Source organism: Pseudoliparis swirei, chromosome 18 (genome assembly GCF_029220125.1).
Source record: "Pseudoliparis swirei isolate HS2019 ecotype Mariana Trench chromosome 18, NWPU_hadal_v1, whole genome shotgun sequence".
NCBI classification, from domain to species: Eukaryota; Metazoa; Chordata; class Actinopteri; order Perciformes; family Liparidae; genus Pseudoliparis; species Pseudoliparis swirei.
Genome location: NC_079405.1, coordinates 15,905,998 through 15,932,953, shown reverse-complemented (window position 1 = coordinate 15,932,953; position 26,956 = coordinate 15,905,998). Strand labels below are relative to the sequence as shown.

General features: G+C 41.4%; 1 protein-coding gene across 1 annotated transcript in view; it reads right to left on the bottom strand.

Annotated features, from left to right (window-relative positions):
* LOC130208100 (guanine nucleotide-binding protein G(i) subunit alpha-2-like) overlaps positions 1 to 21,876 on the bottom strand; it is a 58,292-nt gene extending 36,416 nt beyond the window's left edge. The window contains exon 1 of the mRNA XM_056437020.1: positions 21,087 to 21,876. Coding sequence (XP_056292995.1) covers positions 21,087 to 21,204 — 118 coding nt within the window. The 5' untranslated portion in view covers positions 21,205 to 21,876. The remainder of the gene's footprint in view (positions 1 to 21,086) is intronic.
* Between the last annotated feature and the right edge of the window lie 5,080 nt (positions 21,877 to 26,956).

Here is a 26,956-nt window from a genome sequence, read left to right as displayed (position 1 = left end):
TGAAAAGAATTATGTATGAACATTTGACTGCGCTATGGTAAAAAGAAGATGTTGACCTTTTCATGACCTTGACCTTTGACATGATCGATCCCAAAATATAATCAAATGGTCCCCGGATAATAACCAATCATCCCACCAAATTTCATGCGATTCGGTTTAATACTTTTTGAGTTATGCGAATAACACACAAACACATACAAATAAATAAATAAATACACAGCGATCAAAACATAACCTTCCGCAGAATGCGAAGGTAATCACAGCAGTTTTCTCTCTTAGGGGGGCCTGAGAAGAACTGCCTTGTCAGTTTTTTTGCCTCCAGGTTAAATGTCGAGTATCATTATAATGCCCCAACATTTTAAAGGCATTATAGGCTAATTTCCTAAATATATGCACGGTTATAGTAAATATGGGGATATTCATCTGAATAGTCAGTATTTGTTCGATTCATTATGTCACTATAAGAGATTCTTCAGTCATATAGCTGCTATACTTCAGGGTAACCACACAACCACAGCATGGTTTACAATGAGCGGAACAAAGCAGCTCTGTGAGAGCGGACAGATCCGCTAAACGGTGTAATAAAACAAAGTTTAGTGTAAAAGGGTTTGTGTAATGGTCCTCAAGGTCAGTCCTTTATGACCAGTGAGAATACTCATGGCTATACATCAGTTTGACAATGACATATTTCCAGCAAATAGAATTTAAAGGCAGCTGTCCTGCTCAAATTCATGATTTAATTTTCCTGTTAGGTCCTGTTAGGTCACGGTTGAGGTGCCACATTGTTTGTCTTCACTTTAACCCTTTGTGAGCAGACGGTTATGTGTCATGGGCTTTCAGTGATTTCTAAGGTAATATGCAACAATCATCACACAAGGAAATACTTTGTTTCTTTTCCCACCAGTGAATCACATTGTCCAAAGGGAAATGAGATAAAGCTTCGTACAGCCGAACATCACACCAGTCCGTTATGTTATGTTTGGATGTGTTTAGTAAAATGGTGGGTGGTGTCTCAATAACTTTGATGGTGTATTTCTTAATAGTAATATAGTATTCCAGTCCATAACTGATGCAGTGCTGGTGTTCAGGAATCTTAATAGATTACTCATATGAAAGTAAAGGTTGTGAGTCCAGTACACTCCCATCTGCATGAGTGAGTTGTGTGTGTGGACGTGTGAATACAAAACAGACAAGGAAGCAACGAAGAACGAAAACAGTCCAATATTAATGTCAGCAGAAACAGACCAGACCCAAACAGCTGAGTCATACAGTTATTTCCTCCTTTAATTCTTCTTTGATCCTCACACAAATGTCGAGTTCCTGTCCTTCCTCATACTGCATTACTTATACGATCAGCTCTTTTCTGTCCACAGTAACCTTCAGGAGACTTCTGAGGCAAAGGCAACATGGACACAAGTGTTTCCAGGTACAGGGGGCAGGAGCCAATGTTTTTACTCTGCAATTTAAGAATCTGCTGAGCTCTGAGGAGGAAAACAAGACTAGAGTGTCTGTTTCATCCTGTAGTGCCATTGCTGATAGTAATACAACACTGAGAAGTAGTCTAATTAGTGTAACGTTGGAAATCAGAGGGAATGGATTGTTTATTTAGGCTTTTGGCAGCAGCAGCTCAGAGCAATAACTCAAAGTGCTTCTGTGGTCTGACCCTGCTCACTTCCTGCCTCACAGGAAGCGCGCTGCGTCGCCCCAGCCCCACCTTTCCTGTTCCCTCTGCCTGTATTCATACACTCTCACAGTTTGTCTCAATGGATGACCGTTTCGTTCCCGCTTTAATTCAATTCAATTCAGTTTATTTTGTATAGCCTAAAATAACAAATATGCCTCAGAGGGCTTTACAATCTGTACACCATCGTATGTTACATCTTTAGGTTACACCATCAAGTCACCCAGGTAACTAGCATGTGAACATAATTCTACACTGGATAGTTTTATCCTGAAGGGTATATATTATCTGCAAGATTAACTTTAAAAATTAAAAAATAGCATTGAACTGGAGTCTTTACAGCTCATCACAAGCACTAAATCGCATTCTGCTTCCCAGACTGCAAACACAAACTAAGTCGTCTTTACCACAATAAGAGACTCACTCAGCCAATGGAAACACAGAGTACAAAACATCAGGACTGCACTGTCTGGGCTCCAGTGGGAGGTCATTTAGAAGTGATATAGTTAATAAAAAGGTTCTCATGTAAAGACGAGAAAAGCTGTATTTAGGACTCTTATAGCAGAGAAAGCAGGGAGGCCCTCCCCCGCACTGCTGCAGCCCAGATCCTCCAAAGCCTCTCAAAGCCTCATCTCAACAGTCAAACTTGAGCAGAGTGCAGGTCATTTTTCACCTCAGGCACTAGCCTTTAGAAATTGCGAAATAATTGGGATCCACTTTAACAGATGAGGATGTGTGACTAAAAAAGCTGAGCCATGCAGAATCAAATTGTCTTGAATCAAATCTGATGTTTCTTTGAATGTTGCTTCAGTGTTTTTTGTGCAGGCAAAAAAAGAGAAGAAAGCCGAACAGGAAACCAACCATGCTGCAACTGGAAGCCTTCGTGGGCAGCTTTGAGTCAATGCATATAGCTCTCTGCATTCGGTTCAGTCTGCTTGTCAGGGCGGACCCAGAGAACAGTGATCAATAAGCAGATACTAACACAGACTAGAAGTCACGGTCTGTATACAGCATGTTGGACTAAAAATTAAACAAACTATGAACATTACTCACTGTTGAAAACGCTCAGCTTCCAGCCTCAAATCAAAATGACAACAAACAGCATAGACTAGTTCAGATATGCAGCCTATAGTTTTACATCCCTGGCTGTGCAGGCACCACCATTAAAGTGGCATGCAGGCATTACAAGCTGCCCTCTTTCCAAACTCAGTCCAGCCGTCAGCTCTCTTCAACCCAACTGGCACAGCTCAGCCACGAGCCGACAGCAAAACATGCAGCACCGCAATTTAACACTCCAACACTCTTCATCATCACCTCTGCTCTCCACTCGAGCTCCTTCCCTCACACTCAGGTCCATCATTCATTTCATATATGTTCATGTTCAGTTGGAAGACAACTACATTTGTGATGTCTCTTCTATTTAAAAAAATCTTTGTGTGTTTTTCATTTGTTTGTTCAACTGTAGCCCATTTGTCTTTTCCTCCACGTTTACATGAAGGGATCCTCTGTCTCCTGAGGTGGCCGAGAATAAGGATTCAGGTCTCCGCGAGCACACGGCTGAGGAAAGCTGAGCCCCTCCAGAGACAGCCTCCGTCTCTCACGCACAATCACACAACACGGACTGACAGCTCTGCAGACGAACAGCTTGTTGGAATCTCACAATAAAATAAACAACACATCAATGAAGATATTTTCACACGGTGCTGCCCACTGTAATGTTGTGTAACTTGTGTTTGTATCACACGTCACTACGGTGCAGACAGATCAAGGGTTAAACATGGGACTTTGAGACTATTTATAATCCATTTGCCATTGAAGTGAAGTACCACGATAATTTAACCGTTAATGAAACAATGGAAGGTTTGGTTAGGACTGAGCAATAATTCAGTTTGATAATTAATTGTATTTCAATGGAATAATATCGTTCAGAGTTATTAAATTCACATATCCTGATTCCTATTTGCATCATCTTGTAACTACATGGGCATGTTCACCCCCAGGACTACCTCCTCTTCTTCCTCCTTCCTCTCTCCTCCTTCTTCCCCCTCCTTCCTCTTCTTCCTCCTCCTGCTTCTTCTTCCCTCCTGGAGGCCTCCTCCACACACGTCACTTTAACATGCACTTTAACTTAAACACACGTCACATGTAACATACACTTTTAACTTAAACACACATCACTTGAAACACACACCTAAACACTTTAACATTATTTGTTGTCCGAGCACTTTATCTTTATCTTATACTTAAGTTCACTGTTGCTGTTGCGTTGATTGTTGTTTGTCATGTCTAAATGTCGCACCTTCCGCCAAAAAAAATTCCTCGTTTGTGTAAACATTCCTGGCAATAAAACTGTTTCTGATTCTGATATAAACTATTTATTTACTGAATTACCCAAAACAACACGCTTTATCGTGACATATATTGTTGTCGGGATATGAAATGACCGATATATGTATCACCAAACATGCTCATCAGTAATCTACAGTCTATCATTTGCTCTAATGTACCCGTCAATGGGTTGTTGCAGTAAATGGCACTGAGTCAGACGCTGTGAATGCACGTGCAGCTCCAGAACCCTGTGCACTTCATTGCTGTGACCATTTGACCACATGCCTGTTGACTTGCTTCTGATACACATATCAGCAGCTAGTTTAGTCTTTCATGTGTTTTGTTATTGCTTCCTCTTTGGTGATTGTACAAATGCACAGTTATCCAATTCAAACGCCGTGCTAACCACACATATTGAACACGAAAAGGAAATGGTAAGTACAAAAATGAACCTTTTTGTCAACAAGTTGTGTGTGCATTTAAATATATACTGTACCTGACTGTTTGTGAGCCACCGTATTTTGCATGGCTGGACTCCAGTTGCGCTCCAGCTATGTCTGATCATTCTTGGTTTAACAGAAATAGTGAACAGTGACCCCAACCCCACCCTCTCTCTGTTCTCCCACTCAGTATTCCCTGGCTAAAAAGAGCCTCAGTGTGGGAGCGCACCAAACTGAGGCCCCACAGAAAACCACATAATTACAAATGACAATAAAGCCCTCAGTGATGTGTCCCTGCCAGAGGCTCAGCTGCACCCTGCTCTGCTCCCACTCCAGGCCTTTGCTTACAGATACACAGCCCCCCTTTCTTTCACTACTTTCTTTCAGTTTTCTAACCCATGGCCTCCTTCTCTACCTCCCCCATCTCTCTTTCTCTCGTCTCTGCTGTACATCGTACCCCTTCTCAGGACGGCTGAGCAAACTGGTGTTTGGATCAGAGGGCTGCACTGTTGAGCAGTATGAAGTAGAATTTGCTGTTGAGAATATCTGAAATAACTCATTTAAAATGACAATAACTCTAACAGTTAGACAAATACAGGTTCATACAAAAATAAGCAACGCTATTGATGTACAGCGCCAGCGACACTAACAGGTTTACTTTCTGAGTGAGCGCTGAACAGAAATGTGCTTTTATGAGGATTCTTGCAAGAGCAATACAAATATAATAGTCTAATACAGAGCTAAGCTAAACTCTGAACTAAACTAATCGTTAAGCCGTCTTCAAGTGTAATTGGCAAATATCAAGTGAGTGTGAGTTAAATTGAAATGATGGTAAGATTATTCCTTCAGGTCATCAGTGGGGTGTCTGACATTGAGGTCACCTTCATAGGTAGAGAGTCAGTTACTGTGAGAAGGAGGCAACGGCAGAGTAATCATTGTTCAAAATGATCAAGTGGAACTGACCTCAGCTTGTCGACTCGACACACAGAAATATTAACAAGGGGAGCTAAAGGCACACGAAAAAGGAAACTACACAAATACATATAATAAGCAGACTGTAACTCCATCGTAAACATGTGACGTTTGTTTCTATAACTGTTGCATATTTGGTGTTGGAATCAACAGAATGTGATGGGATATAACTTTGCCTTCAGTTTAGGTCCCCAGAGCTGCAGTCGAAAAAACATCAAATATGTAACTTTGGTACTATAGGGTGGGGTCATCGGACGAATACATCCGCCATCGACCAGTGGCTGAGTACATCGACGATTGTTGTTCTTGGCCAATTTAGGTCTTTTTTTTGTTGCTGCTAATTTAACGGTTTGCCTCCAAAGAACTAGTGAGAGCCACTGCTTAGCTTACACCTCCACAAATATGTCGGCAACCGGTTGCTGTTGGGGGGACTGTGGTCAGTTGAAAAGTGTTAACACATCACAACCCTATGAGGTAGCAACCAGCAAAACACAATACTGACATGTTTCTAGAATTGAAGTCCTTTTGAAGTCGTATTGCTTTCATAGATTCACAATATTCTTTCCAACATGTTAGCAATGAGGGTTGCAGGAAAGGAGCCAAGTCATATCAATGAATTTACTATTGGGGAGTTTTAACTCTTATTGTTATTTTTTTTAATTCAAAGTCATTCATCAGATGAATGAAGCTAAAATGTAGTAAAAATGTAGTGGAAGTGAAGGCCCCAAGTACAATACTTTTATTTATTGTTTATTTATTTAACCAGGAAATTCCTCATTGAGATTAAAAATCTCCTTTACAAGAGTATCCTGGTCAAGACAGCAGCAGTAGCACATTACACAAAGTTTCAGACAATACATACTTAAGTGAACAGACTGACCTCTGGCAGGACGAGCGCTACAGTCCAGCCAAGGAGCCACTAAATGAAGACCAACACAATGCTTCCCATTGAACTCACAGAGGTAGACAAAGTCACTCGTTCTGCTTTCTCGTTCACCTCTTATCACTGCCCCGTATCATTCTCGAGTCATTCTCCAACTACTGTAGCTACGAGCATCATCCCAAAGGTTCAAAAGGTCAAACATGGAAATAAAGGGTCATAAAAAAGGATTGGGTAGCATGCGATTATGATTTTTATGAACATACGCTTTAGGCCATATCTAGCTTCAGAGTCATCTCAAATCGCCCTGACTAGTCAGCCAATGTGATTGTTTATGTTTGAAGCAGGGAGGAGTGTAGCTCCGTAAATAACTTTTTTCTCTCATATTTTCTCTGTTGCACCTTTATCTTCAACATCGGACTCTCACACCAAATGATGGGCACACACTCACTGATACCTCTGTGGTTATTTTGCTTGTTGTCAGAGACAGAACCATCATTTCAACCAGAATGAACTCCCCCGTGTGGGAAGGAATTATTAATAATGTGGATGAGAGCATTTTATGCTCAACTTATTAGTTTTCCTAACCTCTGGCTCTCCAGCATTCAACAACTGCACTAGCAGTGGAAGGCACACAGCTCCTCAAGCCATTGGCACAGTTGTTGCAGTTGAGTTATTTAAGCGGAAAGTGCTCGACTGGAGTAAAATCCAGAGTCGGCTTCAAAATGGAAAAGAAGGAATGATGTAAAAGTGAGGATCGAGGAACAGTTAATCATTATAAAAGAGATTTACAGGCCAAAGCAAAAAAACATTTTTATAATACAATTTGAACTTTGTAAGATATAGTACAAGTGACTTGCAGCATGTTAGTATCTCATAAGTGAGGGAATAAAACTTTGTTTCTACTGGCATGTTAACACGTTAACATATTGGGGCAATCCTTTCAGGGAAACAAGCCCGTTTGAAATTAAACAATAAAAAAAATAAAAAAATGTCTTGTGAATTTTGTGATTAGTTTGCAGCTGAAGCTTGAACAGAACAAAACAAAAAACACAGGCTAGTCAGGTTGTTCCTTAGTCTGAGGAGGAATTTATCTTCAGTGCAATACGGTTATTTCCTTCCCCTGTAAGCACACATACAAACAATGCAGTATATCTTCACACGACAGGCCTGCGCATACACGACTATGACCATAAAACAGATGTAACATGAGCTGTGGTTCAGGTCTCATGAGATGCACACACGTATAGTGGACAGAAAAGCTGTCGACAGTATATCCATGACACCAAATGTTGTTTTTTTACTCATTTTATACGGTGTATACTATTTGTTATGTTATTGTTAAACAGCACAGGAGAATGCCCACTGCCTATTTTACTTGTGTTTTCTTACTGAATTTGTATTCCATTTAGATGTCCTGCTTTAAATACAACTGTTCTCTTTGTATATTGTCTCCACACCTAGAGTCTCTGTGGGGAGGAGACACAGCAGCATGCTTTGAAATAGAAAACGAATAAATCACCTTTTCTTCAGGAAAGGCACGGTGAAACTCTCAGCCTGCTCATCATATTTCCCTGGAACGTTAATGTGAACTGGTTTAAGTTGAGGGAATGTCAGCATGTCTCCCACGTGCCACACTGTACACCACACGAAGGCCCTCCATAATACACACTCACAAATTACAAGTGGCACAACCCAGCCTGTGTTGCCCACGACATCTTTTTTAAGATGTGGAGCTGGTATGGGGTCTCACACACATCTCTCCATTATGCCCTGCTGCTTTAAGAGTTGTTATGTTTATAGGTTGGAAAATAAAGACATTTTATGGCTCTGCTACATTCTTTCCAAAAATCGTGTTCAGGCAAATAACAATGGTGACGGAGTATTAAGTCTCAAAGATGAGTTAAAAGTCTCCCAAAGTATCACAGCTCACATTTGTTTTAAACTTTAGCAGACAAAACATGCTCGTGGCCCTTTTTGTTTCAGACTTGTTTTCGGGCTTCCTTGTTGTCTGACAAACAGGGAGCCTGCAGTCTGAGGATCAGAAGCAGAGAACTGACACAGGATGGGTGTGCTGGTTTCCTCAACCAGCCAAACAAAAGACTCACATCTACTTCTCTCTTACATGCAGCCAGCTGAAAGAGGAAGTGACAGATTGGGGAGGGTGACAGGCGGTTGAAACAGGAAATGACATAAATTCCATCTGCAGCACGAACATGTTCAAAAATGGTAAAGGGAGCGATGGAGAGATTTGAACACGACGCCAAAAGAAAAAGAAAAAAAGGTGCATTGAGTGATGATCCAAAACTATTCTTTTTTCAAATGGGACTTATTTAAAGCTTACCGCTTTATGAAATACAACACATTTAAATTATTAAAATGTTTTTTTTTTTTATATTTCAAAATATGATGAAATCCAATGAGCTAAAAGAAATGGTTGTGGTCTACATTTGTTCCCCCATGTGTTGTTCTTATTATATAACCGTGAAATGACTCGTGCCCACAGAGGACCATAATGTGTTAATAAGCAGGAAGTTCTGATTGGTTTTGGAGGGTGAACACAATTTCATTGATACAATGTAATTTGGAACATTTCCTTCAAAACACAGGTCTAATTGTTTGCCATTAATCGATTTCACAGCATCGACGTGAGTCTTCTGGTGTCATCAATATTGCGGAGGTTATTCAGTATAGTGTAACTGGAGAAATAAGAGAAATACATCCAAAGCGCTTGTACTCCCATTCATTTAGATGTGGTTATATATTTGGGCTGCAGTGGTGAGGATGCTGGGAAAACCCTTCAGTGGCCGGCTGAAACAGAATCGCCTTCATTGATTATAAAAGGCGATAGAGATCCAGCATATTTATGACCAACACTGTGAAGTTGAAACTTGTAGCTCCTAACATGGGCACTTCAACAGTCCGCTTTCATCTCAGTGACCCCAAAACATGTCAAGTGTTAACCTCATTTAGGTTTGGCTTCATTGAGATATAAATAGAAAATATGTAACTGCTTTTTATACGGATGTTATTGAAGTTTCAAGAATTCATCGGGACCTTAAAATCAAAGCAAGGCTTTAAGTTTAGCTTGATTGATATCATACGCGTGGTTGATGTCATTTAGAATCAGAGCTTTCGCACTAAAGTTGCACACTTTGGAACTGAGATACAAAAAATATATACAGAGACCGCGATAACCTCACTCAACAAGCTAATCCAAGATAAAGTCATGGAGTCAGTGGGGAAAGCGGGTCGGATGGTCGTAATGCGGGACAACAGCTGCCACAGAATCAAGCGTCACATTCCAGAAAGCGTTATTTGGTATGAGAAGCGCTGAATGCTCAACAGGAGGATTTGTTTGAGAAGAAGTCTAAATTGTTTATTTGGGAATAAGGGCAGCTTGTTATGTTAAATAATTCACAAGATGCTGAATTCTGTGTTTTTACCACGAGGATGTTGATACAGGCACAATATTATTTATTTTCCTGTTGGTTCTGTTTGCAGTGCTTGGAAATATAACCCTCCAGTTGACACTTCTATTCTATTTGTTACAAATATTGAATTAATACAAGATAATTAAAGTAAATTAATTTGGTTTTTTAATCATAAATCATTACAAATAGGCAGTGTGTTAAACATAGCAGATAGCCAGTGAGAAAAAATATATTATGTGTAGCAAGATTTTGATGCATTAAGATGAATCGATAATCGATTTATAATCCCATAGTTCAGTGGTCCCCAACCTTTTTTGAGCCACGACGTTCCGTAAGAAATTATTTTCACGACCGGTTGTTTGGTACGCTGGTTTGTTTACAAATGGGTTACTCTTTTAAAGCCTTCCACGTCAACGCCTGAAACATGTAGAATATTCCGCTGTTCACCAGCCTGAAGTGACAGAATTCATTGAGCAGGTTGAATAGCAGAGGGTTCGCAGCGATAAACCCGAACTTTAAGACTCCTGAACGCGGCTCAGACGTACACATCCGGTCCTTTTTCAAAATAAGATATTTTTCCGACTGAATTGGAATAGAAAATAATTGTGAGATGCCGAGAGATTTCCACCCCAAGTCGTGATCATGACGGAATTCTGTAGAACTTGAGTCCGTTGTTGGAATATTGATTCTGACCACCGAAGATGTAACAACCGGACATGTTGATGCCGTTTACAGTTTTAATTGAAAGTTTAAAGCAAAGCTTTTGCTCACCCGCCTGGATGTTGCCAACATGCGCATGTGTGCTGACGTAGGCTGTAAAAGGGTCCGGTGGTCTGAGGACAGACACTACTGCAATACATCAAGCTCTCAATTAAAGGAACAAAGCGCAGCTGTCACAACATTATCACCCTGAGCCCCCTTGGGGAGAAAAAACACATACCCTCACCCAGTGTGACTATTCCCACCATCAGGCCCCTTCCCATTGGCCCCTGCTGCTCAAGTTGTGTTAGGCCCCTCGCTCGATGCACTTTCTTCACTGATAAACCAACAGAAGCCAGAAGCAGCTGAAAGCCAGCAGCTTGTGACAGATCAAGTGCGGTCCCGGCAGAAACAAGAACATCTTACAGAAATGAAGGGCACCCTGATAGAAGAGATTACAAGCAGTTCTCCACTGCTTCCTGTACCTCTGGAAGAGTGACACATCCCCTTTCCTCCGATGTCTGCTTTCTGACAGAATCGCTACATCATTCTCGGTCACTTGGTACAAAACACAGACCAGTTAACGTTTTCCAAGATAACATTTCTCGCCATCTCGTCAGCTAGAAACTGACGGCCTTTTATCCCCCCCTATTCTGCACTTTTTTTGTTCGCCCTTCCAAGTTTTCTTCTTCTGTAGTTCTGTGAACGACTGTGAAGTTTAGCAGTGATATTTTGGGTTGAGTTAAGCCTCCCAGCTAATCATGCTCAATCTTCCACTTGGTTAAATAGGATCTGTGGCCTCCCCTCTGCTTCCATCCTTACGTATTATGTCATGAGCTACTAGGATTATGTCACCAATTAAATTCCTCCTCTCTTTCTTCTTTTTATCTCCACCTCAGCCCCCACAGTAGTACTGCTTATTTCTCCATGCAGGGCTCCAGACTAACTTTTTTTACTAGGAGCACAGTCGCCCCTAATTTAAAATTTTAGGGGCGCAAGCAGAAAATTTAGGGGCGCACACAGGGTTTTTCCTGGGTCAAAATGGGTCTTCGGTGCTCCCCAAAAATGTTTAGGCTGCAGGCACGCACCGTCTATTCATACAGGTCGAGCTGTTGAGTGAGTGATCAGCAGCTGGCCGCTCTGTCCATTCACGCACCTCACTGTTGTGTATTGATCAGACAAGAAGACACGCTTATCAACTCCAGTGTTTCCCCTACCATTATAACAGGGTGAAATCTCCACCCGCCACTCTGTAATTTCGTCACACCTCAGTGTTAAATTAAGCTCAGGGCACCAACATGGCTAGCGGCACTAGTCCCGCCCCCCTGAAGCTGTAAACCTCGGGTAAACACTGAACTCGATTACTATTGATCAAAACAGAACGAGGGTTCGGCTGTAGCCGACTTGAAACATACTATTGAGAACATATTCGCTGACATGCACCTGATGAACAGTTTTTTGTTTTTTTGATCGCAGACTTTTTTTTGCCTTAGGCGCTCGGGATTTGTCATAGGCGCTCGGGAAAACAGCTTAGGCGCGCCCAAATTTTCTCTGCAGGAAAAACCCTGACACACTACAAAACGACTTGCAAAGTTTTCCCATCATTTTTACTGTATTACTGATAAATAATTTGACAATATACAATCTTATGCCTGTTTGCCTTCATGAACTGCAAAACATTCACAACAGAGAACTCTTCAGAAGTTACTGTATTGAGTTTAAACATATTTTAAGAGAAAACATACCTTGAGCATGTGCATGTTGCACTTCGATGTGGCCAATCAAAACATTTGTTGGTTTCTAGAGATGCACCGATCAGGTTTTTGGTGCCGATCACCGATCACTGAAATCAGTATCTGCCGATCACCGATAATACCGATCACTGATCACTGAAATCAGTATCTGCCGATCCGATAATACCGATCACGGTGTTGATTGAAGCATTCTATTTATTGTGTAGCATTATTGCCTTGGACTATGAGGAAATACATATATAAAGCAACTCAAACATTAAAGAAATTACCGATTTCTTTAAACATTTAGGACTTTTACTTTGAAAAATGTCCTAATTGATACATTAAAATTGTTTGATTGCTATTGTAGGGGATTTCAGATATGTATGGAACACATCTGCATTATTCATTTCCTGGAACTCTTGGGGAAATCTATATACAGGACTTTTCTTAACATACAAAAGACTGACTAATTTTTATAAACTCTTCCTTGGTCCAGTAAAAATGTTTTAATGTTAGCATAATTTAAGCTAAATCTCAGAAACGATCTCTAAAGATACAAAATCAGTTAATTGTTTACTTTTATATGTTCGTGTATGATTTGTCGACATCTTATTTTGAAAAACGGATGTTGTTTCACGTGGTTCTTCCCGCTAACTTTGCAAAACCGGATGTTGTCACTTAAATCCTTCCGCTAACTTTATCAAAATCCTCGCGCGCTCCCGATCGAATGCGTTTACCGTGAGCATCAGTCTATAGGGGCTCAGACATGTGAGTGTCGGCTGAGTCGACCCAGAGATTCAACTCGGGGGACGGGGACGCCGCTCGGTGGTGAGGATCCCCTCGTGGACCTCTCACTCTGCGGCCCTCGCCCTCGTTGCGTTTCCGTTGCGGTTTTCCTCTTTTCACACATTAGCCCCCCCCCCCCCCCCCCGCGCTCACACAGGCCAGCCTTCTTCGGTTTTCGTCTCCTTTCTTCTTCTGGAGTTAATGTCGGTTAGCAAACCAGTCATTCAGGCATTACCGCTAACTATAGTGGGCTGAAGTGTAGAACAAGTTTATAAGCAACACAAATATTTAATAACAAAAAAAAGAAATCTGCTAATTTACTGGTCGCGCATGCGCGAGTTGATGAAAAATTTACTCGCACTGTGTCTAATTTTAGGCGCAAAATGCGACCATTTGGTCGCAGTCTGGAGCCCTGCCATGATTGCTGGGGTAAAACGTAACAAACAGTCACAGCCTACATTGAAAACTAAGAGCTATTTCCTTCTTTTTTTTAAACATTTGGATGTTAAAGTGAACTTTATCTGGATTCAACATGCAGAAAGCTGAGAGTGCAGACCGGTGCACGGAGGAAGCCCAGGAGCACCGACCCTTCCAGTGCAGAAAAATGACAGGATAACCTGATGCAGATAGAGGGGAAGTGAAGTGAGCTCATTTCCTGTAATGGCAAGAAGAAGGAAATGGATTGTGAAAGGGGAGAGAGGGATAATGGTTTTCTGTATGTCTGTTTAATGAAATGGTCAGACCAAGAAAGCCCCCACCTCCAGTCCCTAAGGGCACTTGGAAATGTAAGCAAAATAACTTAAAGGAACTTTGACCTTTCTGATGATGCTATAGGGCAGGGCTATTCAACTTCAGTAGCAAGTGGGCCGAATAAGAAAATCACGGGGGGTGTGAGGGCCGCACAGAATATTGATCAAATAATGGCTAAAAATGAAAAACAGTAATGTATATTTCCACAGGTAAACAGTCACACGAAAATGCGTCGGTATTGTGTGGCAAAAGTGTTGCGAACAAGCATCACTATAAACATGTTTCAAAGTGTAAATATCCGCTCAAGGTAACCAGTTGTTTCAGGTCCCTTCAACCAAACTGTTCCCATGAAAACATAAGAAATGTGACTTAATGGATCAATATATAAATTACTTGACTTGAAACTAATATCTGGTGGCGCAGCGCACAGACTGCGTGTCTTTGAGTGCAGTCTCCTTTTGCGTGAAAGAGATCTAAACCAGGTTGGGCGATCTTTTTATTTTTATTTTTTCGAAAATGTATTTCTTCATCCGTGGCTGTGATGCACTGCTCACTTATACAATCATAATCGCCAAAATGGATATGAACGGTGGCTTGAAGATCTTCAGCAATATGTTTGTGAATGTGTGACGAATCTGGTGAGCGAGACAGAGCCCCGCTGCAGATGTGAAGAGAACAGAACGCACGCGCAGGGAAACCAGTAGGTTTGAAAACCAGTAGGGGTGTAACAACGGCAACCAACACGGGTGCGTAACATAGAGATGTAACCATACAGGTTTGGTTGAGGCAACAGTGAAACTCAATGGCTCTGGGTTAGATGTCTCAATGTATAAAAGAGGCGTGTCCGTCAGTTTTATTTTTTCTTACCAAGCTATACTGATTTGCAGGCAGTCTTGCGGGCCGTAGTTAAACTCAAACGGGCCGCATCCGGCCCTCGGGCCGCTAGTTGAATAGGCCTGCTATAGGGGGTCATGAACTCGAGGAGTGAAGTGTGTGTTTTCAGGACCCTAGCAAAATAAACATCACTACAGGGAACGCCACTAAATATACTTTACAGAACAATGGCGATCAAGTTTGGCTTCAAACATTGAAAATAAAAGGTTTTTCTGGCCCCGGGCAAAAAATGGAAGAAAGACAGAATACTCACTGATGCGCATTAGCAGGTCAGTTAATAGAACATAACAAAAAAATACATATTCCCTTGACCCTGGTGGTATCTAGTCATGCAGATACATTTGGATTTATTCCCCCATGTTTTCAAACCTCAACCACTGACAGTCCTGCAAACATCCCAATACAATGCAAGTGAATACATCTTTGTTTGTGGTACACATGCAGCTTACCAGCAGCATGTTATCTAACCACAAGCAGTGTCCTTGTTACCCTGGATAATTCTAGTTAACCACAGTCAATGTATTTTTCCGTTACCATTCTTTTAATCTTTGGTAGAAAAAAACGTGTGCCAATTTGTCTAAAACAACCACAATACCATTCTGGCTAAACAAAATTACTAATGTTTATTTACTTTGAGCAGCAAAAAATAAAATGCCATTCACATTCAGTGTTCCGGCCTGGCTAAGCTAAGAAGCTAAGCCCAATCATATCGGCGAGGCTGCATGACCTTATGATTGACTGGGAAAAGATTTGTTCTAATTTGCGTGAACAGACTTTAAAAAAAGAGATCACGTGAACTCATTTGTACGTTCTGGATCTGAGCCCACATGCTTCTGGCTCTCACTGAGAGCTCTGCGTTTTGCAACAGTTCCGCTGTCTGTGCAGGGCCGTCTGCTGGCTGACAAGCTGCAGTATCTACTTCCCTCCTTCTAGAGACAACATCAGCAGTAAAGGGCGTACACAGAGGGTTGGGGTGTGATCTGGTCCTATGTTTATCATCTTCACACCCTGTGGTGACCAGGACCAAGGGGAATCCTCAGGGCTGCAGTCAAAATAGGGTAGCTTATACACCTTGGGATGCAAGACACAAACTGCCTTTCCTCAATAAATAATGTAGGTATATAGCAGCAAAATATGCTGCCGTGTAGAGGTAGGATTTTCCGTATGGGTGGAGGATTTTCTACTCCATCAGTATTTTCAGAGCAGAGAGGAGAGTGGAGCCTGTCCCTGGAGACGTACACTGAGACACCCAGTCTGCAGGAGCAGGCTTTATCTTCAGAGCCCTCTCAGTAATTGCAGGATATTCTGCCTCTTCACATACACACTCTTCTGCCCAGTGCGTCATACAGCTAATTGGACAGCACTGTGGTGCAGACTGTTGAGTAAACATGGTCAAGTCACCCAACAAAACATAGGGCAGCAGTTCATTTGATAAACATTTCAGAATTGGCACATTTTTGCCAATTGTGCTTTTTTGTAAATATCGGTTACAATGTAGCCGCTAAGTCGCTGATGTGAAGATGAGATTTCTTGGGGTAGCAAAAGTGTGCTCCTCTGCCAGAGCAGGCATTCAGACATAGAGCTGTTTATACCTGAGGAACAGGTCAGTCTGACTCAGATTCTCCAGAGAAACCCAAGTCTCTATAATCAGCCTCCGGTAATTACACCCACTAAAACTCAGACACTGACTTTAATAAGAGGAAGGAACTCAGTGTCTATGCAGCCCAGACCACATGGGCTGACCAGCAGCAGAACATGTCACCTTGTGATGTCATCAAACATGACTATATACAGTAAATAGGTGACTATTTGGGCTACACTGTGCTGCCTGCTTTTCAGAGAAATACTGCAACCTCATTTAAAACGTTTTACCCAAGTTTGACTTCTTCAGTGTTAACCTGGAGAGGTATAAAGAGGAAATGGAGAAGTTGGGCCTGACACGAGCAACTTTCCAGAGTTCAGCAGACCAGTCAAACACCTCTAATCACCAACTGGCAACGGGATAATAACAGGATCCGATCAGCCTGAGCTGCCTGCCTCCAACTTTACTACCACAGTAGCGACAGCTCAGGTTTCCCAGCTCAGCTCTGCTTATATTGATAGCTTTCACAAATGGGAGCAGTGACTGGGCTAGTCGGTAGGCGCCTTCTCTCTCTGATCGATACTGAGTCTGCAGCACTAAGCTTTGAGAAAGTTACCTGAACAAATCGTTTAAGTGAGAGGAAGGCAACTGTTTGTTCTCCTGGAACCAACAGGAGGAAACTGCCTTTGAAGATCTGTGGCAGTGTTACGACCTAACACAATTAGATGAGCTCAAAGGTCACCTCAGGCCTAGTAGGGTGTCTGCCTGTGGCCTTTTTGCAACAAGGAAAATGAAATACATTAATGCATGATACATCATCAAAAAATTAAACTCTCAAGGGAAAACTGTTCCCGTAATCTTGATGTATAGCTTTGTCAAATGACGTGGTGTTGTGAACTAGATTACCGTCTGAGCCTTTTAAAAAAAACATACTGAAGAAATATCCTTCAATTATTTTCATAGTAGAGGGGTACTGTGGTCAAACATCGGCCCAGGTCATGTGACAGTCTGCATGGCGAGATAACCGCTTCCAGGAAAATGTGTTTGTGATACGTATGGAGTGGCGCTAATTTCACACAACTGAGACACGTCGTACTCATCAATATGGGATCAAATAAGTTGAAAATCTATGAGAAATGTCAACTAAAAATGGTTGCAACTCCTAAAATTAAGTACTGCGAGCGCTGCACTGCAATGGCATTGCTGTCAGCAATAGATAAAGCATTACAGAACACCACTTTCACAATTTTTACTTTGAAACCATGTAACAGTAAATACTGTATACATGTCGGTTCTACTTAGGGTCATGCTTTTTATAGTTTTTAATGTTTTCTAGCCAAGAAAACATTAAATATCATAATATGATTTGTTTTTGGAGCTCACATCATCCAAAAAACGATCAGCGATCATTGGGAGTCCATTTCCCTGCCTTGTTACAAATACTTTAGCAAAGTACGCGGATTAATGAGTAAGCACCCTCACGCACAGAGATCAGAGTAAAACTGAGGAAGGTTTTGTATCATGTGTTCTTCCTTTCTTTAGTGGTTCAAACCATTCAATGTTGGTTTATAATAAGGACTAGTGTCTTTAGGTAGATACGGTCAAGGTAACTGTGTTAGAGCTACACAAGCTTCTCTCTACATCCCCTCTCCACACACAGATAATATATTCTTAGCCGGAAAGCATAAACAGCACACTTCTCATTCCGTGGCATGAGGAATGAAATGTGGCTGCCGCCTTCATTTTAGTCTAACTATTTGATGCTTTGATCACGAATAATACCAGCTGCAGGCTGAACAGTAAGTCAGCCTTACATGGTTACATGTGACAGTGGCATGACAGGCTTTGTAATGGGATCCAAGCCAATTCAACACGCAAGCAACGACCAAGTCATGAACTGAGTTTATGATGTGTACCGCAGTGAATGCCTTCTACGTCAGGTCAGAAAAGAAAAACACCTCCACTGTCCTCAATGAAGAATAAATAAATAACAGTTCTGCCATACTGGTTGTTTCTAGACTTCAAACAGACCACGCTCTTTGTTATTTCCCTTCTAAGGACATGATCAGCATATTTTTCACCACAGCCTTTATGTCTTTATTTTCCATCATTTATCACCTCGATCATGTCAAGCTGACAGCTGTGGGGGAAACGGGAGTATTCCATGATGACACACTGCATTCTTCTTTAATGTGCATACAAAGATGTTTTGAGTAAAGTGTCTGTATGTTGAGCTTAGAGGCTGAAGGGGGCTTCGACTGTGCCCACAAGCAGCATTCAGGATGCAAGCATAACCTATCAGGCCCCTGAGCCTATGTATTTATGCATAATTGACACAGAAGTGTGTGTGCGTGTGTGTGCGTGTGCGTGTGTGTGTGTGTGTGTGTGTGGTTCAAGCAGAGCATGCTGCCATTCGGAGCTTCTTATTTGTGTTGAGCTGGAAAAAAAAGGTTGGCAAGCCAAAGAATAGAGAGAATCAACTACAGTGAGAGGAGAAGTTTTCATTGTGGACGTGAAGGAGATTAAATGTCAATCAAAGACAAGAATCAGCAGGGAAGCCTGTGAATGAGTGCTTCCTGTTAATGAAAGCATAAGCCTCAGCGGTATGAAGTCCTCCGTGTTACATTAACTAATGGATTTCCCTGGGGACATCTAACAAGGCACAACAATCTAATGCACCCTTCTTTTAGGTAAAGCATTTGAGAAAAGTAGTTTAAAATGATGGAAATCCTCATTGCAATATAAAGTGTGAACATTTCAATGAAGCTTTCTGTGGCTAGACTTCCTCTGCTTGTTGAAGGAAGGCAGTGATTCAGAGTTGATTCAAATAGAGATCCATCATTTCAGTAGAAACAGGCATCCTTCAACCTCCACACCTCGTCTCAAGAGTCTCTCGAGTTTACTCTAGGAGCGACACAGGATTACAATCTACAAGTTAGGCTACATTGGACGGACAGAACAGACAGTTTACTGGTGTGGCCACATGCAGGGGGATTTTCTCAGCTGTTCCAACAGATATCAAGGCAGCAGATGGGAGAGCTGAAAAGCATGAAGCGTGATGTAGCACCTCTGGAAGGATGTCACACCTCTGTCACAAATACTGCGAGAAAGATCAGGATTTACTGCAACTACAAACGTATCATTCAATGGATTGAATCTTTCAAGAAACAATCATTCCCTTAACACTCTCTTTAATTCACTGTCATGGAGAATGAAATCCACTGAATCTGGTTCAGTCTTGGTGGAATTAACGGCAATTTTTCATTAAACAGTTAGAATTTAAATTTCACTTTTTAGAGAAAATCTTCCACAAGAAATTGCAGGTTCATATCCTCCTGCCGCCTCTGTGCGCCCTGACACATTCAGTTCATTGGTATGCACGACTGAAAAAGTCTTACTTGCATCACGTGATTCTTTACGCACAAATTCACAAACCCTCGGTTCAGATTCAGACCTCTCCTATAATTCCTCTCCACCCTCACACACTGCGCCGGATGGTAATTACTGATATGAGACCTGCTGTACAGAGCACAGTAGTAATTAGCCTTCTAACCAGGGGCACAACTTAACAACCAGCCGTCTCTTCAAAGACCCAGGAGAGAAAAACACAGTATGTTCTCCCTATCAATTTAATTTGAATTTCCTGTTTTCTGTCAGGAAAGAGGATAACAAATCAGTTATGTTACAAAATGCATTAATTAAATAACCAAACTACTTCAGGTGTATTCAAGCTACAGGAAGGAAAGTATGCTTGAAAGTGGGGCAAAAATAATGATATTTCAAGTATATTTCTTTGCTGAGTGGATCAATATTAGTTTGAACCTGAGAAAAGTCTGTTCTAAGAAAATGACTCACGATGTGAGATCATATGGGATTTTAATGATTACTAACAAACACAAAGTAATGGTTAATAAGCAGCAGCCAAGTGACTTTCTATCGTTCTGCATGCCTGAGCTGCATATCAAGTAAGGTTCATATCTTAGTGGATCCAAAAAAGCAGGCAGTATAAAATGGTATAGGACAACATTAAATGGATAAGCATGTAGGAAGTCAATCAAGATGACGGCTTCAATATTAAAAAGGACTTTGCAGACAAAAGCAATCTGTCCAGTAGCTTTGTATTGCATTCAGAAAGCTAAAAGGAACCAAGGAGATGTGTATACGCCTGGGAAAGGGTCTGTCGCTGTTGTTTTGTGTTTATGTGTGTGTGAGCTCGAGCCAGTGCTGGGAACTGTCAGGGCTGTTCAGCCTCTATCCAAACAGCAGCCCACTCATTATCAAGCAGACTCTGTCATGGCTGACCCCTGAGTCCATTACTGGTGAGAGGAAACCACTGCAAATGTAAGACTGCCTATTTTTGACCGCCCTGTCTAAATAAATCAGACCCTCTGCCCGGATCTCTCACTCAACATCCAGGGTTCAGCAATTAACGCCATCATTTACTGGATGTGTTTCAACTTCAAACCTTCCCAAGCATACTCAAAAAGGCACATAGGTTTCTCTCAAAGCAGAGTCGAGAATGAATTCAAAGGGCTCCAAGACATGCTGCTTTTAACATCTGAACTGGGAACAGTGGAAGGTCAAGTTCACATGGCTGCTCTCACACGAAGGGCATGTTCCTGCCACGTTTGTCTCTTAAGGAGGTGATGAACACTCAGGCAAACAACTCTGGACAAGTTCTGGAGGAACTAGAAAAACACTGAATGAAATCCACATTTCAAAAGACCAAATAAATGTTACAATAGATATACTTTCTAAACAATGTAATTAACTCCTGGACTTTTTGTATGATATGCTCCTGAGTCATATTTGTACAAACGGTCAAGTGTTTCATGCTGTTGCACAATTCGTCTGGACCCATGAGTGCGGTGCGTTGGTGTCGTGACAGTCGAACTGTTACTCACCCAGCAGCAGCAGTTTCACTTCTCTCGCCGCCTTGTCTCCATCTTCTCTCAGGTTTTTATCAATCATTTTAGACCTCTCGGCCGCGGCTTTATCCTCCTGACTAACTGTACACCCCATGGTTCCTAGTGCACGCTTCAGGACTGCTGCTTAGTGGGAAAATATCACCAGGAAAAAATATATATGTATCTTTTTTTAACGGCCGTGACCTACAAAAAACCTTATTTAAAAACAAGGGTTTAAATTGAGTAGTGCGACTTCCCTTTTGGATGAGTGACTGAGTCCGTTCACCCGCGAGAGGGAACGACAATGAACGATTTTCTCCTGCGACGTGAACTTGGATTCCTCACTTATGAAATCCCCCGAACACACGTTGGTTATTCAGTCAGTGGAGCAGCATCGGTGGTCTCTAACGAGAATGGATTAGTTGTCCTGCGCACGAAAACAAATCTTGAGCAACTTTTTGGGGTTAGACGGTTGACGTTTAGCACATTGGGAAAGTCCTCCAGCAGACCATCGGAGCGGATTAAAACACACGAGAACGAGCCGCGAAGTTCAGCAACAAAAAGTATTCCAGCTGTTGAAAAGCGAGCACACGGATTCCTGCTGCCAGTGAAGCTACCAGTCAAACACAACCCGCTTTTCAGAGGATATTTATCTGTGTTGCTTGATATATCTTCTTTGTTTTTTTTGTTTAATCCCTATTGCTGTTGCGCATTCTTTCCCCGCGTTGAGATTTATCACGTTTGAAGCCACACCCGGAGCCGCGGTGAAGTTCCCCTCCGCCCGACACAAACAGCGAGACAGCGCCGTCACCTCCCAACTCCACAGCAGCAGGGCCAACCCCCACGAGAAGAGACACGCCCTCCCAGTGCTTCATGGGAAATGTAGTTAAAGGTGGAGTGCTGTTTCATTCAAGAGTTGCCTTGCAGGTTCATCCGAATTATACTCCCTCAAGTGGATACATCAGGGCTTTATTTGATTCCATCTTTGACGAGCAGAGATTAGACGTGTTTTGTTGTTGTAATAGCTTACATTTAATTGATGGGTTAAAATTAGCACCATTAATCAGTGTAGCTATGTATCCCCCACACACACGCACACATTGCGTGATGGTCATAGCTCCACAGCTAATGCCACCACAGCACTTTAGTGTCCCCTCGTGGACTGGCTCCTAACCCTCAAGAGACTCAACTCCCTTCTCTTACACTTGCGTTGTCCTACGAAGTGTTACTGATATTTAAATATTACTGTAATAAACTATTTTTGTAAAATGTAAATCAAATTGTCCTTTTTCGCAGAAAAGATATTTTCTTAAAAGTTCAGTTTATTTAATTTTTTGTTTTGGTTATTATCATCATTCAAGTACTGTACATTGGGAATTAACGAATAATATAACATTGAAAAAAATAGTCTTTAAAGTGTGTCCATATTAGATCTCCTGTTTCCAGCGGACCATATCTGACAGATGATGAGATCAGCGTTCTGTTACCTCATTATCTTTATTGCAACATGGTTTACAGTACAATACCTGCCAGCATCATATTAAAATACAAAGAGATACAAGAACATTGACATAAAATGAAACACAAAGAAATTTAAAAGCACTTTGAAAATGATTACATTTTTATTTTTAATTGGACTAAAACTTTAATAGCTATCTACATTGTACAAACTAGATATGCATATAGAATATAAAGGGTATACATCTATATACAATATTTATAAATGCTGGCCAATGTCAATATGTTACTATTCAAGCATACACATTTCAATAAATCACACACAGGGAGACTAACAATACAGAGATCTAAGGTCATCAGGGATCATCTTGTATCGGCCAATAACAGTGTCCCTCACTTTGTTGCTTCATGTTTATTTCAATTGTTGTGTGTGTTTAAAATGTTTTTACATTTGCACCATTGCAAAACTTACCAATGTCAAATAGGGAACAGGAAGTTTGGGATAAATATAACCCTTGTATTGGTTAAACAACACCAAACACTGTTATGCCACATTGGCTGATTCACATGATTCCCTCTGCATACACTTACATCAAGACAACCAAATATTTAGATACAATGGAAAAAAGATAATAAAAGAGGTGTGTTGACCAATTGACTGGACAGTGACTCACTGTGACTCACTGTTGTCTGGTGTAACAGAGTTGATCATAAAAAAATATATTGAAATATATGCTAGTACACCAGATTACAAACAACTCAGAGTTAACAAGTCAGAAACAACTGAAAATGTACCACTGATGATATGCCATTGACTATAATAACAAGTAAGAAAAGAAACCCACACAATTCAACCCTTAACAAGATTTGTATTTCATCACTGGATCAGATTCAACCGAAAACATTAAACATGAAGTTGAAAACAACAGTTAATCCATCAATGGCAGGAGACGAACACTAGAGTTATACTTGACCAGAGTACAGGTCCAGGTTTATCAACACTAATGCTTATAGGTACGATAGTTTAAATTCAGTGGAGCCATGTTTTAGTTTTCTTGAACAACACGGACACCAGTACATCCAACTGATTAGTTGTTTTAGCTACAGAACGGACCAGAGGAGGTAACGAACGGTAGCAGGGCCGCACAGGAAAACTAACCATAACATTATTTCAATTCATGTATGAGAAGACGTCCATATTATACCATCAATGCATTGCTAAATTCTTCATAATCTACATTAGATTGATTACATCACCAAATGTTTACTTATACAAAAGGGACATGCCCTTAAATCACATCTATCAAATCTGGGAATTAAATTTGCTCGTGTTTAATCGTATTAATGGCAACAAGAAGTTGTGCTTATCAACGGAAAGTGCTATTGCTAACCACAAACTTTTCAATATTGTGTGAGAGACAGTCATCCCATGTCTGTCATTTCTGTTAGGGATCAAGCTTGAGCTGGACACAGACATATTTACAGACACCAAACTGTTACTAAGCACTTCATGAAGTGACCCTGCTGTTGAATTTTGGTTTTGCAGAGCACAGTAGTAATTAGCCTTCTAACCAGGGGCACAACAACAACCAGCCGTCTCTTCAAAGACCCAGGAGAGAAAAACACAGTATGTTCTCCCTATCAATTTAATTTGAATTTCCTGTTTTCTGTCAGGAAAGAGGATAACAAATCAGTTATGTTACAAAATGCATTAATTAAATAACCAAACTACTTCAGGTGTATTCAAGCTACAGGAAGGAAAGTATGCTTGAAAGTGGGGCAAAAATAATGATATTTCAAGTATATTTCTCTGCTGAGTGGATCAATATTAGTTTGAACCTGAGAAAAGTCTGTTCTAAGAAAATGACTCACGATGTGAGATCATATGGGATTTTAATGATTACTAACAAACACAAAGTAATGGTTAATAAGCAGCAGCCAAGTGACTTTCTATCGTTCTGCATGCCTGAGCTGCATATCAAGTAAGGTTCATATCTTAGTGGATCCAAAAAAGCAGGCAGTATAAAATGGTATAGGACAACATAAAATGGATAAGCATGTAGGAAGTCAATCAAGATGACGGCTTCAATATTAAAAAGGACTTTGCAGACAAAAGCAATCTGTCCAGTAGCTTTGTATTGCATTCAGAAAGCTAAAGGAACCAAGGAGATGTGTATACGCCTGGGAAAGGGTCTGTCGCTGTTGTTTTGTGTTTATGTGTGTGTGAGCTCGAGCCAGTGCTGGGAACTGTCAGGGCTGTTCAGCCTCTATCCAAACAGCAGCCCACTCATTATCAAGCAGACTCTGTCATGGCTGACCCTGAGTCCATTACTGGTGAGAGGAAACCACTGCAAATGTAAGACTGCCTATTTTTGACCGCCCTGTCTAAATAAATCAGACCCTCTGCCCGGATCTCTCACTCAACATCCAGGGTTCAGCAATTAACGCCATCATTTACTGGATGTGTTTCAACTTCAAACCTTCCCAAGCATACTCAAAAAGGCACATAGGTTTCTCTCAAAGCAGAGTCGAGAATGAATTCAAAGGGCTCCAAGACATGCTGCTTTTAACATCTGAACTGGGAACAGTGGAAGGTCAAGTTCACATGGCTGCTCTCACACGAAGGGCATGTTCCTGCCACGTTTGTCTCTTAAGGAGGTGATGAACACTCAGGCAAACAACTCTGGACAAGTTCTGGAGGAACTAGAAAACACTGAATGAAATCCACATTTCAAAAGACCAAATAAATGTTACAATAGATATACTTTCTAAACAATGTAATTAACTCCTGGACTTTTTGTATGATATACTCCTGAGTCATATTTGTACAAACGGTCAAGTGTTTCATGCTGTTGCACAATTCGTCTGGACCCATGAGTGCGGTGCGTTGGTGTCGTGACAGTCGAACTGTTACTCACCCAGCAGCAGCAGTTTCACTTCTCTCGCCGCCTTGTCTCCATCTTCTCTCAGGTTTTTATCAATCATTTTAGACCTCTCGGCCGCGGCTTTATCCTCCTGACTAACTGTACACCCCATGGTTCCTAGTGCACGCTTCAGGACTGCTGCTTAGTGGGAAAATATCACCAGGAAAAAATATATATGTATCTTTTTTTAACGGCCGTGACCTACAAAAAACCTTATTTAAAAACAAGGGTTTAAATTGAGTAGTGCGACTTCCCTTTTGGATGAGTGACTGAGTCCGTTCACCCGCGAGAGGGAACGACAATGAACGATTTTCTCCTGCGACGTGAACTTGGATTCCTCACTTATGAAATCCCCCGAACACACGTTGGTTATTCAGTCAGTGGAGCAGCATCGGTGGTCTCTAACGAGAATGGATTAGTTGTCCTGCACACGAAAACAAATCTTGAGCAACTTTTTGGGGTTAGACGGTTGACGTTTAGCACATTGGGAAAGTCCTCCAGCAGACCATCGGAGCGGATTAAAACACACGAGAACGAGCCGCGAAGTTCAGCAACAAAAAGTATTCCAGCTGTTGAAAAGCGAGCACACGGATTCCTGCTGCCAGTGAAGCTACCAGTCAAACACAACCCGCTTTTCAGAGGATATTTATCTGTGTTGCTTGATATATCTTCTTTGTTTTTTTTGTTTAATCCCTATTGCTGTTGCGCATTCTTTCCCCGCGTTGAGATTTATCACGTTTGAAGCCACACCCGGAGCCGCGGTGAAGTTCCCCTCCGCCCGACACAAACAGCGAGACAGCGCCGTCACCTCCCAACTCCACAGCAGCAGGGCCAACCCCCACGAGAAGAGACACGCCCCCTCCCAGTGCTTCATGGGAAATGTAGTTAAAGGTGGAGTGCTGTTTCATTCAAGAGTTGCCTTGCAGGTTCATCCGAATTATACTCCCTCAAGTGGATACATCAGGGCTTTATTTGATTCCATCTTTGACGAGCAGAGATTAGACGTGTTTTGTTGTTGTAATAGCTTACATTTAATTGATGGGTTAAAATTAGCACCATTAATCAGTGTAGCTATGTATCCCCCCACACACACACGCACACACATTGCGTGATGGTCATAGCTCCACAGCTAATGCCACCACAGCACTTTAGTGTCCCCTCGTGGACTGGCTCCTAACCCTCAAGAGACTCAACTCCCTTCTCTTACACTTGCGTTGTCCTACGAAGTGTTACTGATATTTAAATATTACTGTAATAAACTATTTTTGTAAAATGTAAATCAAATTGTCCTTTTTTCGCAGAAAAGATATTTTCTTAAAAGTTCAGTTTATTTAATTTTTTGTTTTGGTTATTATCATCATTCAAGTACTGTACATTGGGAATTAACGAATAATATAACATTGAAAAAAATAGTCTTTAAAGTGTGTCCATATTAGATCTCCTGTTTCCAGCGGACCATATCTGACAGATGATGAGAGATCAGCG